The following is a 19,630-nucleotide window of genomic DNA, read 5'->3' as shown; positions in this document are numbered from 1 at the left end:
ACGCCAATGGCGCGTGGTTGCAATCCCTCTGTAATGAGTATGTGTGTTGAAAACAGGAGTGTCTCGCGAATGGATCTGGATCAGTGAATGGTCTAATTACCCCCCTAGATTTGGCCCTAGCCATTCTTAGCAAGAGATCTGCAATGAATTCAATTGTCTTTGAGCGCCAGAAGAGTTTTATGACAGGACATTTATCAGCGAAGGTATGTATCCTTCCAGTATGATTAAGCTTGGTTTGAATGTTCGTGCATGAGAACCTTACAGAGGATCGATAAAAGCCGTCGATCAACCTTAAGACAAGTTGATTAAGTCCCAGCCCGCTCAATTAGTTGCAAATAACAGCTTCGGCAATATTTACATGAGCCCGAGGTTTAGCATAGATCCTCTTCTACTTGAAGGCATTGACTTTATCGTACTAGATTCCTTGAATCATATTTGGTAGAAGAATGTTGTTGTACTCCCAAACAACAGTTGAGAAACCGGCAGAAAAAGCTGCACCTGTGTACCAGGTTGACAGGTGACCCTGAAGGGCGAGCTGCTTTTGGATGAAACCAGCATGAAGATCCTCTGCCGTGACACGAGGGTGCATTTTGCCGTGGTTCGCAAAGGCGGGGAAGGTGACCGTATCGTTAATTTGGGGAATTGTACCAGCTTCAATCATGGCATCGATACGTTGGGTGATGAGGTTTTTCATAGTTTCGGAAGTATCCCCCTCGGTGCCAACAGCAGTGAACTGGAATAGATCCTCAGTACCGCCGATATAGTCGATTCGACCGACTTGTGATGGTTTTGGAAAGACGGTATTGTTGCTGGCTCCGGTCTCGGGTAATCGATTGGAATAGGCAGTGCTTGCCTGGAGAGATGGATGTCGAAGAACACCAGCGTAAACTGTGGCGAATCCGAACTTCTCAAAAACCTCGGACTCAGAATCGTCAATATCGAAAGGTGCCATATTTTCGGCGGTCGGCTCAAATGCGATCAGCATACGCTTCGCTTTGATGCAAACATTGCCATCTGCATTAGTTACCATCAACGACACACCCTCAGCGGTACGGATGGACGAGGAAACTGTGCTTGAGTACAGTACGTCGTCGCCTAAAAGTCCTGCAATAGCTTCATAAAGGTCATACAAACGGCCTGATTCTGGAGTAGCTGCGGCAGCGGTGCCTAGCAAAGCGCGTACCATGGGAATGCCGGAAGCCTGGATCACGAACAATGTAGGAACGTCCATGGTGTTGCCAATTCCTTGGGCGGTGGAGTCCCAGATTTGAGGAACAGCGGCCTCAAGGTTGTACTTCTCGACAAAGTCAATAAATGGCATTAACAGGTCTTCGGGAATATTCTCAGGATTGGGAAACCCCTCGAAGCCCGGAAGTACCATATCTTCGTAGGGCAGAATAGCATCGAGATACCTCTGCAAGGCTGAATACATTTCGTCAGCCGCCGGAGCTGTGAAATTGGTCGGCTGGCCTGTTCTGAAGTCGATGTATTTGTAATCGAGTGTGGTGAACTGCATCACACCACTTGTTGTTACATTCATGCGATGGACGAAGTCGAAGGTGTTCTTGTACTCCATCCAAGCTTGAACACCGATGTTGATGGACTTTCCCGAAGCCGGATCATGATAGGAAGCCGTGTGGCCACCCTTGGAGGATAAGGCATGTTAGAATTGGCACCATCTAAGACTAATTGAACACTTACAAGTTGGTTAGATCTTTCGACGAGAACCACGCTCTGGTTGTGGTCGCGTAGCCATACGGCAGCGTGGGCGCCAGCTGCACCACCACCGACGACTACTACGTCGCGAGAGATGGACTGACTGCAGGTCGGACTTGCTACAACTCCTTGAAGAAGAAAACTAACTAAGAGACCCACGACTGAGTCAACCTTGTTGCTGCGCATGGTGATCAGAAACTGGTGCGATCGCTCGGTACGAAATTCGAAGTGTTGGCGACTGCTGCAGCTTCATGACTTTGGGATCACGTCTGGCGAATTTAAACACAATTCCGGCATTGAACTTGCAGCGTCTTCATGTGTTGATCCTCCGCATCTCTCGGCAGCCCGTCGGCATTGACTTTGTTGTCACCGGAGACCAGTTCTAGAACTTGCCCCGTGTCAATGACCATAATTCGGCTGAATGTCCCGGTGCGGAGTATTCTGGATGCAGCCGTCTCTCTCAAATCCCGGAGATGGTACCATCGCCGCTGCATGTCGGAAATTGCGTCTGTATCTGCCACCCAGGTGGTACTCAAATACTCCTTCGCACCAAGTACCATGCACCAGTGATTGCCAAATGCATACAACCATTGCTCTAATAATCAGTCGACCATTCGCAACCAAATCGTTTGATGACTCAATACATCGCAATAGGGACCAGTATGCAACCCTATATGGCCTGTTCACGTTCGTCAGCAATATAGGACTGACCAATGACGCCTACAGCTGATACTGAGATGACGACGTTAACTTATCATGAGCCCTCTTATCTATTTCAATATGAATAACTGTATGACAGAGTACATGATGCATCTAGCTCCTTGCTTTACCTAGTAATTGGAGTACTCCGATAAGCCGCAGGAAGAATGTCTTCTAGCGCAGCTTTGATTTGCAACGCTAGTGTTCTCGAATGCCATCGATGCTGCTGAGCGTAGCCGCCGGTAGTCCAGAAGTTCTCCAGGTTTGAATGGCGTTTCCACAAACCGCGTAGCTCACCTTCGTCGTCGAGATTCCAGGTAGGATCCAGACGAGCGGCGATGTCTCGAGGCCCGAGGATATTCTTATTTCCATCCACGCCAGGTCCAAAACCGTTGGTCTCCCCTTCACCAAGAATCTCGGCAGCAGTTGCTCGGGCATCCTTGTCTGCGAATCCCGTACACCAGATGACAGCGTCTGCGTCGGCCGTAGTGCCGTCTGAAAACCGAAGACCTGTGCTAGTGAAAGCCACTGGCTCAGCTCCTGCTTTGATGCCGGCTCTCCTCTCTACAATAAGTCTCGTGGCACCTGCGTCAACATAGTGTCCTCCAGCACGCTCGAGCAGGTTGTGCATCAACGCGCAATCGGGATCACGGCTGTCGAGTACGGGGAAGCCGGCTTCAGCTAGAGCTGAGTAGCGATCTGGTTCTTGTTGTGCAAATTGAGCGAACAGGCCACGACCAAACTGGCCGTCTACACACGCTGGAAGCGTGAGAAACATTCTGTCACTAGCTTCAACACCCAAGTCGTATGCGCCGAGACTTTGAGGGTTGCATATATAATCAAGTGGGACAATGTAGGTTGGGGAGCGAACTACCATCGTTGTCTGAAGACCAGCGTCGCAGCAATCTTGGAGCAAGTCAAACGCGGTGTTGGCAGAGCCGATGATAAGGGCGGACTACCATGATCAACCATCAGTACTCTGCCAGAACTGAAAAACTAGAAGAGTGTTCAGTACTTACTTTGAGGCCCCTTTCTCTGAGTTCGACGGCATTCTTGTAGTCGGCCGAGTGAACGCTAACACCCTTGTAGATCTGTCTGCCCGGAATCTCTGGGGTGTAAGGCTTTTGGGAGGAGACTCCAGTTGCCTGAACCAGATGCTTTGCAATGGCAGTGTGCTCCCCATCAGGAGTATTGAACTTGATTCTCCACTGGTCTTTGGACTGGTCATAAACGGTTGACTTGATCTTGGCGGAGCTGACAAAGTTGAGGTTCATAGCTGCCACATACCGACGGGCTTGCTCCGCCAGATCGTCTTTGGTGAGTAGGTGCGGCGCTAGGAGCTTCTTGTCATAGTCTATCCACCGCGTGAGTAATTGATTTCTCAGTTATAAGGATGGAATTTAAGTGGCTTACTCATATAAGGAAGCTCGCACATAGATGTCGGAACATGAAACTTCAGGGAATCGTATCTGAGAGCCCAATTGTCTCCAGGTCTAGCGTTCCTTTCGATCATGACACTGTCGACGCCCAAAGCCTTGAGGCGTGCAGCAAGAGTGAACGCTCTGGTGGCCCAGTCGTAAGAGTCAGCAGTTGCTCTGTCGAAGGAATCAATCCTGTCTGCAGGCCGAACTTACGCATTCCCGCCACCAATGATCAAAACATCCGTTTTGAACGTCTCCAGCCCTTTGAGTTCTCTTCTAGAAGCCTTGAGCAATACCTCATTCTCAGGATGATCCTTCAAGCTCTCAAGTTTGGTACTCAAGATCCAAATCTTCCACTCCAAAGCCTCTTTAAAATCGTCCGTCTTTGCCTTGACTGGAAGGAGTACAAGCCTACCGCTGCATGTTGCCGCTGGCGAAGCAGTCTTGAAAGTGGCCACGCAATTGATGAATTGCTATTTCCAGGTCAACAATGTAAGTATTGCTGAACTGACTGTGGCAGCTGCGAGCGTCGCATCATGTGTGTTACTCACAAGGGTTGGAGTTGCGGGTATGAACTGGGCTTCGCCGCTCAGATGAATGCCTCCAAGAATGCTTCTTAGCTTTTCAGTCTCCAACAAACTCAAAGCAATGGTTTCAGGGGTGGAAAATGTGCGCAGATGATACGTTAGCGCGAGCTGGTCCTTCCAGAATGCTTGGTCGGCAAAGAAGCAGTCCTTGACATCTTCTCCATCATCCTTCGCCAAAGCTGCATTAAGTTTCTCGAACACCTTGAGTGCGACATTGGTTGGATTTTCTTTTCGCGCGCCTTCAAGTGTTTCTGCGGGGATGACGGGCAGGGGGTTCTCGCTCATCATTTTTCGCAGGTCTCCTAGCCGGGGACTGGCTACGGGGAATGAGTCCATGTGAATGGCTAGTACTCGGCTTCAGTGAGCCGATTAAAATCGTATGACGGAATAGGATGTACTGATCAAGAGTCGTGGTGAACCCAAGTAACATAAAGGGACGGGGTGATTTTGTTGGGCAAGATGATCAGCATCTCAAGACGAGGGCACTGCACAATTATTAAGTAATCCGGAGACTCGCGCCCAATGCGAGTTATCCACCATCTGGGACACGTTGGCGCTAGTCGAGATAGTATTGTTGGATTGATCCTCCGGAAGCCCCAGTCAGTCCATGTCTATGCCCCCGTCGACTTGCAGAAACAAGGGTCGTGGAGGAGGGGTTCCAACATGCCACAACTTCTGCTTGGTGGAGTCGATACCAATCAGCGGCTCGTCAACATGCCCTATTGAATTGCCAGAACGTGGCCAACATTTTCTCCCGTTCCGAAAAGTCCCCGAGGTTATCATAAAGGGGTTTCTGCCAAGCTGAGAAGGGGACTGTATACTGCCAGGTTCGTACAGAAGTCAATGATCTTGTCGTCGTTGCGTTGGCCAAGCTAGACTAGCTCTGGTCATACATGTCTCAGAAATCCGTTTGCTGCGAGCGAGGAATTGGTTGAAGGAATGTTAGTCAAGTATCACTTCGACGCTTGAGGACGACACGCAGACAACTACCACAAAATCCAGGATGACGAATTATCGGTGGCTAAGATGGATCGATCGGAATTTCAGGAGAAACCACAAGGCTTCGATCGAATGACATGGAGGCGCAGCGTATGGGGGATATGTCTCGCGCAGTGTTAAATTGAGATTATTTTCACGTCGGATTCCAGGCCTGGAAACGGAACAGGGGGGAATATGACGACATGGGCGACATGGCGTACCACTGAAGTTCTGGCGAGCCAGCCGATTTCCTCTCTAAATTCAAAGTCGGAAAGAAGAGCGAAACTTTCATCAGTCAAGCTCTATCCCTTATCGATTCCTTTGATTTTAATCTAGTCAATTTGCTATACTTAGCCGAAAACACATGAAAGTGTGCACTGTGGACTGCCTCCGGATAAGGCGGAAACCTGCAGGGAAAATCCGATCTGCTGAGTAATAAAGCGACATCAACTCTGGGAATTTTGTTTTGATTGGACCCCATAGTTTCACTTCGCGACTTGTGCACTTTCTTGTCTTGCCGACATCGACGTCAAACATCGGATATGCCGGCTTTGGGAGACAGAAGGCGACGTCTTGCGAAGGTTGTGCTTACATCCGTTTTCCCTGAACCCTTCCACAATTGACATTCATGCAGGCGTGCGACTTTTGTCGCAACAAAAAAGTGAAATGCGATGGCATCAGACCAATTTGCGGCAGGTGTCAAAATCTGTCGCTAATTTGCAATTATGCCGATGTAAGCAAGCCATCTACCCGTCAACGACTGGTTTCGCAGGCGGCTCGGGGAAGTCTGGACCGTTCGGAGGGGCCTGGAAGTGAATTAGTCGAGCCGATCGATACAGAGACCGATGGCGGGGTTCAAACTCGGTTGCAAAGTCGAGACGCTGAATCCCGCCCGAGTCTTTCCGGGGACCCAGACAGCATGGAGAGCCACTCATTCGAAAACCTCGACTCGGGGGATAGTTCCATCCAGGACGCATCAAATTCAGGTAATTATCGTCCAAACAGTAGCCTTCATCATAGACCTTCTGACAACATAGCAGGACGAGATTCCTTAATGGGTGAAAGTCGCGACCTGCGGTATTTTGGTGAATAACGGCCCTCAATACATGAACTACTACTCTATCGCAATAACAAAGAGTCTGACGCCAATACCCTCCAGGTTCATCATCGGCAATCGCTTTACTCCGGGGACAGCAGCAGATTCCAGTTCAAGCGTCGTCGTCTTCTACCCAGAGAACTATGCAAGTCGAAAAGGCAAACGCAAAAACAGGACCATGGTCCCTGTGGACACACCCCAGGCTGCAGAGCGTTTTTTCAAGACGGGTTCATTGCCCGCTACCATCGTGGGCTGAAGCTTTCTCGCTAGTTCGAGCCTTTTTCGAAGAGGAGCATATGGCATTGCCATTATTTCATCCACCTGCCTTCATGGCCCTTCTGGGCCAACAGTACTCCGGAAACTTCGACGGCGGTCCGGCCTGGTGGACATCCTTGAACGCTATTCTGGCGATTGCGCAACGTCGGCGTGTCGAAGAAGGAGTTTCTACCGACAACGATGTGGTCTGGGGCTACGCGGCAAATGGGCTGGACACCATCTTGGACGTTCTCATGAGAGCTACGCAATTGATGTCTGTGCAAGCTCTTCTCGTTCTGGCCTGGTTCTTTCTGGGAACCCCAAATCCGCAGCCGAGCTTCATGCTTGTCGCAAATGCCATCCGCCTGGCCCATTCCATCGGCCTACACAGAAAAGAGTGTGGCTTGTCGCTGAGCCCCATCGAAAAGGCAACGAGGGTCAACGTCTTCTGGTTTGCATTTGCTCTTGATCGCGAATTGAGCCTTAGAACAGGGAGACCACCTGCTCAAGACTTTGGAGACTTCCAGGTTGACCTCCCTGATCCTATAGCGCAACAGGAGTTCAGCACCAGCAGTGTCACTAACACGACGTTTAATGTCTTCTATGCTAGCTCCCGCCTGGCCATCATCCAGGCCAAGTTGTACTCGAAAATGTACCTCGGTGAGAGACTAAATAGTTACTCTATCCTCGACGCTACCGAAACCCTCAATCAAGATTTAGCAGTTTGGCGGTCGATGTTCGCATCTGCCTTGGATATCACATCGCTAGTTCAACTAGCTGCGCATCCTGCTATTCTCCGTCTGAGCTATACGTATCACCATTGCGTCATTCTAGTCCACCGAGCGCGCAGCGACACAGAATGGAAGTCTAGACATACGATGGGACCTCGACGTCATGCTTCCAGTACCCAGTCCGTGGACGCTGCTCGATCAATTTTGCGCCTGGCGATATTGGTCCCGGGCTCGTGGCGAAGTTTCAATTGGTATGTTGAACCGTTGGAAGTTGATGATTTGCATTCTCACAAAAAGATGACGCTAACGACGCTTGGCTTCAGGGACATTGTCCCAATTAATGTGACTGCCATTCTTGTACTCTCTCTTTACTTACTGCGCCGGCCTTCTTCTGCCAGTGTCGAAGATTTACAATTTGTCTCGAAGACCCTCGAGCGTCTCAAGTTACTTGAGAGTGAGGAGCCGGATTCCTATCTCAGGCCTGTTCGAGCAGTCTGTTCCGACATTTTTCAAGCTGCTCAGAGGTCTGTTTCAGCCTTTAGCAGTGATATCACCGGCAGCTCTGAAACTGCTGGTGGCCCAGGCTTTATAAACACGAACAGTATCGGCGATGAGCAAACCAATCCTTCAATCGGCGCGGGAGATTCGTCGCAGAGAACCCCTGAATCCACTTCCGCTACCTTCAGCTTTACATCAGATCTAGGTTTGAACACGGATTCTAGTATCCATTCCAGTGACGGCTATACCTTTCCCTGGGATCAAGCAATTTTGGATTCGTGGGGCGTCCCTTGGGAGTTTGAGTCGTTGTTAGGCGATGACAGTTCTATCTTTCTCAGCTAAACACTTGATCATTTTGCCGCTATTGTCTCTTATATGAGCTGGACTTCACTGTGAAAGTGGTGTCACTATCTGGGAAAATGGTATGCCTAAACTAGGATATGGTAGTGGAGAGGAACGATGTTGTATGAAGATTAAGAAATCCACTCAGGCTCTGAACGACCCCTTCTACCAGTAGGTACGTCCCATCCAAGAGTGGTTGACTCGAATTTGAATGCAGGGGCCAAGATGTTGATGTTCTCCTCAAGACCATAGCCTTCGCCACTCATGTCCCAGAAATACTCGGGATGCATAAAGAGATCTGGGCGAATTCTCTTCCAACACTCGTGCGTCTTGCCGACCAATGTGCCCATGTCATCGAAGTGGCGGGGCTTGAACTGAGGATCCCTTTCTCGCAGCTCGCGCTGTTGCTGTTCGGAATGGAGCCCAAGCTTGTAATACCAGATGTTGTATTGGGTAAGACTTATGTCGATATCGAACGTGACATCCTCCTTGCTGCGGGCCAACAACGCCTGGATGCAAGCCACGGCGCCGATCAACCCAGTTTGGTAGTCGGAATTTGCTGAGATAAGGTCAGCGAGTACTTCAAAAATGATACCAAAGTCGGTGTCACTTACGTAGGAGAGGCACGACGGCCTCCTCGAGGCCAAGAAATTTGCCTTGGAGATGGGACACGCCTACCAGGCAGTCGCTAATCTGCTGCCACCCAGATCGGTGCGCCAATGGTCCCTTGAAGCCGTAACAGTTCTCTCGCATGTAAATGAGACTGGGGTTAAGCTTGCGCAGGGAAGTGGTGTCGAATCCAAGCCTCTTCAGTGCTCCTGGGCGGTACCCGTCAACAAGAATGTCGGCCCCCTCAACTAGCTCCCTGAACGTTTGCTTGCCCTTCTCAGTCTTGAGGTCAATGTTAACATCCCGCTTCCCAGTCTGCAAGTCCGGCATCGTCGAGGGATATTCTGGCAACTTGTCGTTAGATACCCTCAAAACATCAGCGCCGAGAACACTGAGCATCTTCGATACCGCCGGAGCTGCAATGACGCGAGAGAAATCGATGATTCTGATACCAGCAAGAGGCTTGAAACCATGATTGTCTTTCGACTGAGGCCAAGCCTTCCGCGGGGCTGACACTCGAGTTGAGCTCCACAGAGGCTCCTCTGACATGATTTTACCCTGCTCACTGGCAAAGAACTCATCAGGAGTGTAGCAGACAACGCCGGCTTGCTTGTACTGTTCATTCGCAACCTCTTCAATCTCCTTGGAGTTCCACTGAGAGACCTTCTCGGCGTATATTTTGATGGCCTCTTCTGGGCTAACGTCGAGATTCTCGACTCCCATCATCTTCATCGTCGGCTCGGCGTTCATTGAACCGTGGAGATGATACCAGCGACCGTCCTTCGTCTGGTAAACATTGGTGGCATAGCGTCTGATGGGCTTGGACATGTCGTGAACGTCCATCTTTGCAAGCTCCTGTAGCATCTTCGGGTTCTGTAGGAACTGTTTGCCGCCAATGGTTGGCAACAACACAGACTCCAAAAATAGTGTCGCGGCGTCGGTATTGACTTCGATATCCTGGTAGTCGATTCCATACCTATCTGCCGCTACGACATTGGCAGCAGTAGCCAGGAGGGCCGTGAGGGAGGCGGAAGACTCGGTAATCTTCAGGGGCGTGAGAACGAACGGCTTATCATCACCGCCAACAAACTTGAGTTTCTTGGCCGCTTCTTTGAAGGCGTCCGGAAATCCAAGGCGATCGTCGGCGAGGAGGACATCGTTGAAAATCCGAGACGACTCGGTGAAGACCGAGTAAGTCGACATGGCCTTCGACGTTGGCTCGATCAAGTAAGATGGTGAGGTTGTATGGCAAGGCTAGATAAACTTCTGATAGACTCTACCAGAAAGTGTTATTTATCTTGTGATGCAACAAACTCACAAACATATCAGCCGGGATCACCTTAAAAAAGGTTAGTGAAGCCCCGAGTCAGAAACCCCGAGTCGTTCATACCGTCTGGTCAGATTGCCAAAACTCCGGTTGACCGACATTGCTGATCCCAATGGCCCGGGCCGATACAACTCCCCACAAACATATGCCGGCAGAGCCTATACCCCATTATAAAAAAGTCCCATTAGTGTCCAGTTGTCACGAGGGGCATGCTGCCTGCTTCCAATTTGACATAGTGTCTCTGCCGAAGTGCCGTTTCATATGGAGCCGAGTGGGTTTTGGCGCCGGAGTTCTGAGCCCGGAGTTTTGGCCTCGGAGTTTTGGCATTTTGGAGTCGAGCTGCTCATGACGTTGCAGACAACAACAGTGTCAAACGGGCTGAGTCGCTCCTCAGTCACAATCAGAGTTAGTATTCCCCTCATCTCGGAATTTCTTAACCGACTACCAAGTTCATATTTCTTTCTTGCTGACTTAAATGAAAGCAACTCCGCGCTATTTCCTTTTCAAGCCGTTGTGTAAAGTCAGACTCTTACCGTCACGAAGTTCTGTGTTTGGCGCTCAGCAGCATCTTGCGAATTTTATTTCGATTCCCATTACAGTTCAATTACAATGTTGGACAACGAGAGTTGGAGAGCGGGTGCTTTTGGCGTCAGGCCTGTCCGCATTGCTAATTGCTCCGGCTATCACGGTATGAGAGTGACCTTCATTGATCGGCCTTCAACTAATAAATCAACTGCAGGCGATCCGGCCGGAGAAATGTTGAAACAGGCCACTCTGGGCGATGTCGACTTTATCACGGGTGACTATCTTGCAGGTAAGCATTTGGACCCTGCAAACCTGCCCGTGTTATCACGTACATGTACTGACTGAATTGAAGAGGTTAACATGGCCAACAACGCCGAGGCGTACGCCGAGGGAAAACACGCTGGATACGAAGAGACAGCATGGAACGGCTTGCAGCAGACTATCGATGTCATTGCCCAAAAGCGCATCAAAGTTTGTATCAACGGAGGCGCCCTCAATCCCTCAGGTCTTGCCGTAAAAGTGGCTGCCTTGGTAAGTCTTTTGCGAGACGAGATCTTGCTCCTGATGAAACTGACCTTTCCAAGGTTGAGGAGAAAAGACACGATTTGAAGGTTGCTTACGTCTCCGGAGACAACGTCTTACCGAAACTCGGAAAGTACATGCCCCAGCAAAGGGACCAAGCACTGCCTCACTTAGATTCCGAAAACAATCATGTCACCCTTTCAGACGAGTCCTTTCTTTTTGCCCAAGAAAACGACGATCCCCGCGAAATCGTGTCTGCGAACGCGTACCTGGGCGCCCATACCATCTTTGAGGCTTTGAAGGAAGGAGCCGACATTGTCATTTGTGGTCGGGCCTCTGACGCAAGCCCTGTTATTGCTTGTGCGTGGTATTGGTGGTCTTGGAACATCACCGACTACGATGAATTGGCAGGTGCTTTGGTTGCTGGTCACTTGATTGAGTGTTCGGCATATGTCACCGGCGGCAACTTTGCAGGTTTTGATGCGTTTGATCTCGACTGCTTTGTTGACCCTGGGTTTCCAATTGCCGAGATTTCACAGGACGGCCATTGTGTCATCACAAAACACCAGGAGACTGGCGGTATGGTGACAGTTGATACCTGCAGATGCCAGTTGCTCTATGAGCTTCAGGGAAATGCCTATCTCAATAGTGACGTGAAGGCCTATTTGGATGGTGTTGTCATGGAACAAGTTGAGGAAGACAGGTTTGTTGGTGAGATTCAATCATCCTTGTCCACAAAACTGACTGATGCCTTTCAAGAGTTCAAGTTTCCGGTATTCGCGGCGCACCTCCACCATCTACAACCAAATTGGCAGTCTTTTACAAGGGCGGTTATGAGCTGCAAGCGACTTTCAACGCCACAGGTTATGCCTACGACAAGAAATTCGCCCTTTTCGAGAAGCAAATACGATTTCTCTTGGGGGAGGAGAAGTTGAAGAGTTTCGACATTTTGGAGTTCCAACAGTGCGTCCCGAAACAAGTGCCCTTATGTCCACAACTGCTGACATTCAACTCAGGATTGGTGCTCCGGCTTACAACCCGGCTAATCAGAACAGCAGCACTGTCTACATTCGTGTTTTCGCTCAGTCAACCAAGGTCGAGGCTTTGCGAGCCATCAATCTCGCAGTTCGCGATATTTCTTTGAAACATTACTCCGGTCAGTCTTATTTGCTAGTTGGTTCATGTTGTCTTCCTTGGTTACTGAGATGTTCCTAGGGTTCCACACCTCTTTGGACGTTCGTGCTGCGGCACCTCGTCCTTACCTCGCATACTACCCTGCTCTGTGGCACCAAAAGGATCTCAAGGAGCACTTCCATTTTGTGGACTCCGACGGCACAACGAAGACCTTCCAAGCAACGCCACCTCCGAAGTTCGAGAGCCTTGGAGAGCGTGATTCTTATGATACAAAGTCTCCAGTTGAATTCGAGAGTCCGGTCCGGAAAGTTCGTCTTGGGGACATTGCTCTGGGCCGGTCTGGCGACAAGGGCGCAAACCTGAACTTTGGACTTTTTGTCCACACGCAGGCCGAGTGGGACTGGCTGCGGTCGTACATGTCTCGTGCCAGAGTCCAGGAACTCTTAGGGGGAGACTGGCGATCCGAGTTTTCCATTGAGCGTGTTGAGTTTCCTCAGATATTTGCAGTGCACTTTGTTGTTTACGGAATCCTTGGACGTGGAGTGAGCAGCTCCAAACGTCTGGACGGGTTTGGAAAGGGATTCATTGACTACTTCCGAGACAAGGAGGTAGATGTTCCAATCTCCATTTTGGAATCTTGATTGTTTCAGTTTTAATCATAGATATCTTGAGAAATACCGAGATCCGCGACTCCATAGCGGCGGACTCTGTGAGTATGTCGGTCTCATCATAGAATCGAAGACCTTCCAAGATATAGAATCTTCCTGACTTCCCTGCCCACAGAAATGAGGTTCAGTCACATACTTATAGCTCGAAACATGCTACACCCTGCTCTCAGCAACTCACAATCCCCCTATGGCACAATGACCTGGAAAAGCTTGAATCAACCAATTATTAAGTGAAGATTATCGTAGAAGACGTGATTCGTTTGTACATATTGGATACGTGTATCTGTATCAACTAGGAGCAGTGATAAAGCCTTTCGCCATCACATCTTGAATTCCTTTGGCCCATACGTTGGCCATCTTGACATACCCTCCATCATTCGGATGCCTGGTGTCGTTAAGGTCATTGAGATTCGGCGCCTCAGGACTACGCATGTCCACAAATCCGAACTTCGCCCCAGACTGCTGGAATTGTGCCGCCAGCGAGTTGAACTGCTCGTTGATCTTGACCCGGCAAGCATCTTGTTCCGGCACCTTGTTTGCGAGGATTGATGTCAGGATCACCGTAGATCCCGGACTTTGTTGGTAGATCTTGTTGATCATAGCCGTTACGTTAGCGCCCGCATCGGGGAAATCTCCACCCTTGTTGCAGTTGTTTGTGCCGGCGTCGAGAAGTACGAGATTCGGCTTAAGCATAGGCACAGCTTTATCCGCGGAGTCGGCGATCTGATTGATTCTGAAGCCCCCGGTGGCTTCTACTGCATTATCCGCAAAGTTTCCGTTTGCCCGTGTTCCGACATAAGCAACTGTCATACCCTTCGCAACGAGAAGGTCCTGGAGATCCTTTCGATAGCTATTGCCGGTAGTAGACCCCGTGCCAAACGTCACGGAAGCACCCAGCGCCATGATGCGCAGAGGGACAACCGGCGCCGGTGGAGCCTGTCGAGGGATGTTAGGGGCAGCTAGGACCCCGAAAACATTCAAAATAATAAGAAGAAGAAGCTGCATATTGACTTATTATCGCCCAGGCCACGCTGGTTATTGTGGTAGATGAAAAGACGAAATCATTAAACATGTGAGAACAGGCGCAAAAAATTACCATGCAACGGGCCCAACGGCTTTTATTCTTTTTCTTTTGGACGCAAGCCCCTTGTTCAGACGGTTGTGCTGCTGTGAGTTGGGCTGATCTCTGATACTCGCACGGAACCGGATGCTGTTTCATTTTCACAGAAACTGTAACAGTCCAATACCAGTCCACGCTCAGCCCCCACATGGATCTGAAAGCTGCATGTCACACGTGGAGGAGTTCGGAGGAAAAAAAGCTTGTGCAGATGATCTTCAGGCACAGGGCTTTTGTTATAGTCAATCGCATCAGAGATGACCAGGGTAGCTGGTATCATTGTATTTCGAGACAACTATTGCTTCCAAGTGCATTGACTCTTTGCCGAGATGCGAAAGCTTGATCGATATACTTGATCTGAATTGGGTGTCTCAAGAATTATTCGAATGGGGACGTGGGAAAAATTTCTATCAGTTGTTGATTTGATTTCCACTTCAGCGTTGCAACGAGGTTGATTCATATGACCTGAAGGTGGGCAGTAAAATCCGAACCCCAAGGCATAGTACCATAGACGTGCTGCCAACGTCAGGTTTTGGCTTCTGTTGTCTTAAAGAAAGAATCTGGATTGAAAGACTTGATGACACAACGTTTTGCCAAGAAGTACAGGAGCACATGAAGAAAAAAAACAGCTCCGGCCTCCAGCAAAGACCACAGTACAGCTTTCACTCAATGCATGGACGCGGGTTGGAAACCAAACCTTTACAGGCATGTCGCATCCTTCCTGGCTGGAGAAAAGCTCAAAATACACAGAGCAGGGTTCAATGGTTTGCTACGCTCATCGGCTCGCCACGCGACTGGCTACATCGTCTGAAGTAGCTGAGTACATCAAACTTGTCACATGCCAGCCCGTTTTATGCCAGGATTCATCTTTCATTGAAAACGGCAATCAGACGATGTGGTACTCGAACTGGGTATGCAGTGACATGAGATAATAGCTATGTAGACTCAGTCCAATGGAGTCAAAGCCGGACAAAGATAATCGTTTACTCAGAACGGGGACCTCTACCTCGGTGCGTTTTTTTCCGAATCGAGATGGGGAGCAGAAAACACATTCATGGACTTAGGGGTCATTTAGAGAACTAAGAAGAATTAGTGATAGAAGTCACCTTAGACACTACTGAAAAGTTGAACGGGTGTCCTTGCCTTTATCACTACCGGAAGTTTTGACCTGAAGTTATTCGTCCCAATCCAGTGGCATGTGCCCGCCGCCCGCCCAACGTCCTGCTCAAGAATGCGCCCCGCTATGGGTATGAGAATGCTACGTGCTATGCACATCGAAAGACGGGTTTTTGGAGCATTCGTCACGATGATCCGACTCCGCAGTCCAGCTGATAGCAGGTGGGAACATGGCTGATTTGACATGGATTGCTTGATGCTGCCGACATACGGCCGCCCAGCCGCGGGTGTAGCTGCGTGAATCCGGAAGGCGGGGAGTAGCGAGTCCGGCGCGGACCCCGAGTCGTTCCACGAACGTTGTTGGTAACTCTAACCGTCTTTTCACGCAATGCCCAATCAGGAGTTGAGAGAACGGTAAATGTTGGGCAAGAAGCTCATCAAATGCCTGTCAGTCGGAATAAACGAGGCGGGGAACAGGTTCCACATACGAAATCAACACCAACCGTTGCGCCATTTGCAAGTCGGAATCCGTCAGCAGACGACAAGACCGGGAACACTCCGGAGAACAGCAATCCACTTTATCCACCACAACGTCACCCGCAACCTTGCTTCGACCGCGAGTCTCCTAGCGGAGAGTCGCCGATGCGGAGAGCGCGGGGTAGGTCGGAGAAGCCCCGCCGGCAGTGGTCCGGGTTGTCCATTGGCCTATTGTTGGTTCAATTGTTTGATTGCAGCCCCAGCCTTCATGGTAATATTACGATGGTCAAGAGACTATTCTCCGATCTCGCCAGTCAGAACCGGTTAATATCGAGTCATGAACCCACAACAAGCCTGTCGACTCCATCATCATTTTCTGAATAGGACCGATTCAATCATGTCCATCTCGGGCTCTGCTTCACCGGCAATGACGTTGGCCGGGTACAGTCACCGACGGAAGAGAATGGAACATATCGTTCAGTCACCGAAGAGCTTTATAAGATGGCTATGACTGTGCTAGGGTTCTCGGAAGGTTCCTGTCGGTTCTTATCGGTACCTGTCGAAGGGCGCAAGACTTTCCTCGTCTCGAACTTCAGCCGGAAAGATATTGGAGATCCACTCGACGATGAAGTCAACTACGGTTCTTGCCGTCGCCCTCAATGGCGTATTGGCCGTTGCCCAGACCAACGGTTCCAACCCGTCGGAGGTCCCGTACTACGGCAGAAGTCCTCCGGTCTACCCTTCCCGTAAGTTTCCCAGTCACGGGATGTCCCTCGGTCACCGCCATTAATACCAATCTTCAAGCAATCGGCAACGGCACAACCAGCGCCGGCTGGGCCGCTGCGTATCGCCATGCTAGAGCTCTAGTATCGGAAATGACGGTCGAAGAAAAGGCCAACATCACCCGAGGGTGGCCTGGTACCTGTGTCGGTAACTCCGGTGCGGTTGAGCGACTCGGGATTCCGGCGCTGTGCTTCGCGGATGCACCCGACGGCATCCGCGGCCAAGAGTTTGTTTCCGCATTCCCTGCCGGCATCCATGTTGCTGCCACGTTTGACAAGGCCTTGCTTTACAAGTATGGCAAAGCTCTTGGCGATGAATACTACGGGAAAGGTATCAACGTTGCCCTTGGTCCAGCCGCTGGGCCTCTTGGTCGCGTTGCTCGCGGTGGTCGCAACTGGGAAGGCCTCTCCAGTGACCCCTACCTCGCCGGCATTGGTATGGGATCTATTACTCGCGGAATCCAAGATGCCGGAGTCATCGCAACGGCCAAGCACTGGTTGCTGAATGAGCAAGAGTACCGTCGCCGAGTGTCTGATCTCGGTGAAGCCATCAGCTCCAATGTCGACGATCGCACTCTGCACGAGCTTTACGCGTTCCCGTTCATGAACTCTCTCAAGGAGGGCGCAGCTGCTGTAATGTGCTCTTACCAACGCGCCAATCATTCTTATGGATGTCAAAACTCGAAGCTTTTGAATGGTATCCTCAAGACTGAGCTTGGCTTTGAGGGCATGGTGGTTTCCGACTGGGAGGTACGAGTTTCCGAATCACTAAAAGGCAGAACTTCTACTAACCTCCTGATAGGGTCAGATGGGAGGTGTTGCCTCAGCCAACGCCGGCTTGGACCTTGTTATGCCTGGCGCAGGCTTCTGGGGTGACAAGCTGGTTGAGGCAGTGAACAACGGCTCAGTTACCGAGGACCGTCTCTCCGACATGGTTACCAGAATTCTCGCCAGCTACCACTTCCTCCACCAGGAACACGCCTTCCCCGAGCCTGCAGTTCACTCCAACCTTCAGAAAGCCTACCCGGTTGACGTGCAGGCTGATCACTCTCATCTCATCCGTCAAATCGGAGCTGCCGGTACTGTTCTGGTGAAGAACGTCAACGGCACCTTGCCACTCAAGAATCCCAAGTTCTTGTCAATCTACGGTTACGATGCGACTGTCAAGGCTATCCCTTGGGAGAACCCAAGTCGCTACGGCGGCGGCTATGAAGTCAACTTCGGCTGGGAGACGTTCAACGGAACTTTGATCACTGGAGGTGGTTCAGGTGGCAGCACACCTCCGTACGTCGTGTCTCCCTTCCAGGCCATTCAGGAGCGCATTTCCAAGAACAAGGGTATCCTGCGCTGGGATTTCTACTCGGAGAACCCTTCTCCTCCCTACGTCAACTCTGAGGCCTGTCTTGTCTTCGTCAACGCGTACGCTTCAGAGAGCTTTGACCGACTCAGCTTGACGGATGAGTTCAGCGACAATCTCATCAAGAATGTCGCTGCCAACTGCTCAAACACCGTCGTTGTTATTCACTCAACTGGTACGTGGACGCATCCTCCCGATATCTACCTTTGCGGATGAAACTTTTACTAACTATATCTAGGCATCCGCACTGTTGACGAATGGATCGATCATCCCAACATCACTGCCGTTCTTTTCGCTGGTCTTCCCGGCCAGGAAAGCGGTCACAGTCTGGTTGATGTCCTCTGGGGCGACGTTAACCCCTCTGGCAAGCTGCCATTCACAGTTGCCAAGCTGGAATCCGATTACGGTGACCACCTCAACTCGAGCGCATCGGACGACTTCTTCCCAGACAGCAACTTTACCGAAGGTCTGTACATCGATTACCGCTACTTCGACGCACAGAACATCACTCCTCGATATGAGTTCGGCTACGGTCTTTCGTACACCACATTCGAACTCGCTGATCTCACTGCCGGCTTGACCACCGCTGCGGACACTGCTGAGTTCCCCGACCCTAGCATCCCTATTGTCCAAGGAGGACACCCGTCTCTTTGGGAAGTCATTGCTGTTGCCAAGGCTTCTGTCACCAACACCGGTGATGTGGAGGGTGCCGAGGTCGCTCAGCTTTACGTTGGAATTCCTGACGATGATACCCCCGCACGTCAATTGCGTGGATTCTCGCGTCTTTTCTTGTCTCCTGGTCAGAAGTCCCCGGCGTCTTTTGAGCTCACCAGACGCGATCTGAGCGTTTGGGACGTTGAGGCTCAGCAATGGCGTTTGAAGAGGGGAACTTACACTATCTGGCTTGGCAACTCCAGCAGAAACCTGTCTCTTCAAACTACGATCGAGATCAAGTAATTTTTAATTAATACGGGAAGAAGTAGCTATTAGTAATTGAACTAGTGCCTCGAGTCAACTGACTGTCTCTTGAGCTCCCACATGCATTTACGTGCTGATTGTTGGAAGCATTCGTGGCATAAGCCCTTGTTCCTGCAAACATGTTTCGATTTGACTGGGAGACGTGAAGAACATTAAACGGAGGTACCGATTCCCAATATCTTAATTAAACGTTTATACTTCCGGCCCTTACGACTGCTAGTGATAGCAAAGCATGCTGATGCGGCAATATGACTAATAGATAATTCCACAAAGGCCTCATGCCCTGTCTCAGCTGCTTCATAGGCCTCCGAACTTTTTTGTTGCCCGTCTTCCGAAAATGTTTCCACTCTCTTCTGGAAAGCCCGCATGCACCTAGTGCAATTCCCTGCGCAATACAATGCAGCCACCCTGATTGTTTTGGCAAGCCCATATGCACGCGTGGGCTCTACGTTGAACCTGAGCTGCATGCATATTCCATGCCGGTGACCTAGCTGCCAAAATATGGTGTCACGGTGTGGTTTTACTGGCACTAAGCAAGATTTTTCATGGGTCCTCACCAGCTTTTCCCCAATCCCCAGAGAGCCTCCCACTGCTTTACTGCAACCCTAGCAGTCGCCAAGGTTAGCTACCCCTCAATTGCATGTTCGGTGCGGGGAGTAGTGTGGTCAAGAAAGATTATCCGTGAGAACGTTGCA

The 19,630-nt window shown here is 50.4% G+C and overlaps 6 protein-coding genes across 6 annotated transcripts; 3 read left to right on the top strand and 3 right to left on the bottom strand.

Moving 5' to 3' along the window:
- Positions 1-415: 415 nt before the first annotated feature.
- Positions 416-4,711, bottom strand: CkaCkLH20_11575 (uncharacterized protein; the record flags this gene model as incomplete). The annotated part of the gene is made up of 7 exons (XM_038894289.1): positions 416-1,645; positions 1,702-1,793; positions 2,713-3,370; positions 3,435-3,769; positions 3,829-3,977; positions 4,050-4,309; positions 4,388-4,711. 7 exons carry the CDS (start codon positions 4,709-4,711, stop codon positions 416-418), a joined length of 3,048 nt encoding a protein of 1,015 aa, XP_038740364.1.
- A 2,115-nt stretch (positions 4,712-6,826) lies between these two features.
- CkaCkLH20_11574 (uncharacterized protein) lies at positions 6,827-7,623 on the top strand (the record flags this gene model as incomplete). The annotated part of the gene is made up of 2 exons (XM_038894288.1): positions 6,827-7,404; positions 7,587-7,623. The coding sequence occupies 2 exons, from the start codon at positions 6,827-6,829 to the stop codon at positions 7,621-7,623; spliced, it is 615 nt and encodes a 204-aa protein (XP_038740363.1).
- Positions 7,624-8,454: 831 nt separating this feature from the next.
- On the bottom strand, positions 8,455-10,159 carry CkaCkLH20_11573 (caib baif family protein; the record flags this gene model as incomplete). Its single annotated transcript, XM_038894287.1, has 2 exons — positions 8,455-8,882; positions 8,938-10,159. The coding sequence occupies 2 exons, from the start codon at positions 10,157-10,159 to the stop codon at positions 8,455-8,457; spliced, it is 1,650 nt and encodes a 549-aa protein (XP_038740362.1).
- Positions 10,160-10,868: 709 nt separating this feature from the next.
- CkaCkLH20_11572 (uncharacterized protein) lies at positions 10,869-13,081 on the top strand (the record flags this gene model as incomplete). Its single annotated transcript, XM_038894286.1, has 7 exons — positions 10,869-10,947; positions 10,999-11,073; positions 11,137-11,315; positions 11,369-12,009; positions 12,066-12,269; positions 12,323-12,462; positions 12,522-13,081. The coding sequence occupies 7 exons, from the start codon at positions 10,869-10,871 to the stop codon at positions 13,079-13,081; spliced, it is 1,878 nt and encodes a 625-aa protein (XP_038740361.1).
- A 315-nt stretch (positions 13,082-13,396) lies between these two features.
- CkaCkLH20_11571 (GDSL-like Lipase/Acylhydrolase) lies at positions 13,397-14,113 on the bottom strand (the record flags this gene model as incomplete). The annotated part of the gene is made up of 1 exon (XM_038894285.1): positions 13,397-14,113. The coding sequence occupies one exon, from the start codon at positions 14,111-14,113 to the stop codon at positions 13,397-13,399; it is 717 nt and encodes a 238-aa protein (XP_038740360.1).
- Positions 14,114-16,443: 2,330 nt separating this feature from the next.
- On the top strand, positions 16,444-18,914 carry CkaCkLH20_11570 (glycosyl hydrolase family 3 N terminal domain-containing protein; the record flags this gene model as incomplete). Its single annotated transcript, XM_038894284.1, has 4 exons — positions 16,444-16,564; positions 16,623-17,350; positions 17,403-18,132; positions 18,196-18,914. The coding sequence occupies 4 exons, from the start codon at positions 16,444-16,446 to the stop codon at positions 18,912-18,914; spliced, it is 2,298 nt and encodes a 765-aa protein (XP_038740359.1).
- Between the last annotated feature and the right edge of the window lie 716 nt (positions 18,915-19,630).

The sequence above is a fragment of the Colletotrichum karsti genome (assembly GCF_011947395.1).
Source record: "Colletotrichum karsti strain CkLH20 chromosome Unknown Scaffold49, whole genome shotgun sequence".
Lineage (NCBI taxonomy): Eukaryota > Fungi > Ascomycota > Sordariomycetes > Glomerellales > Glomerellaceae > Colletotrichum > Colletotrichum karsti.
This window is presented reverse-complemented; position numbering and strand designations above follow the sequence as displayed.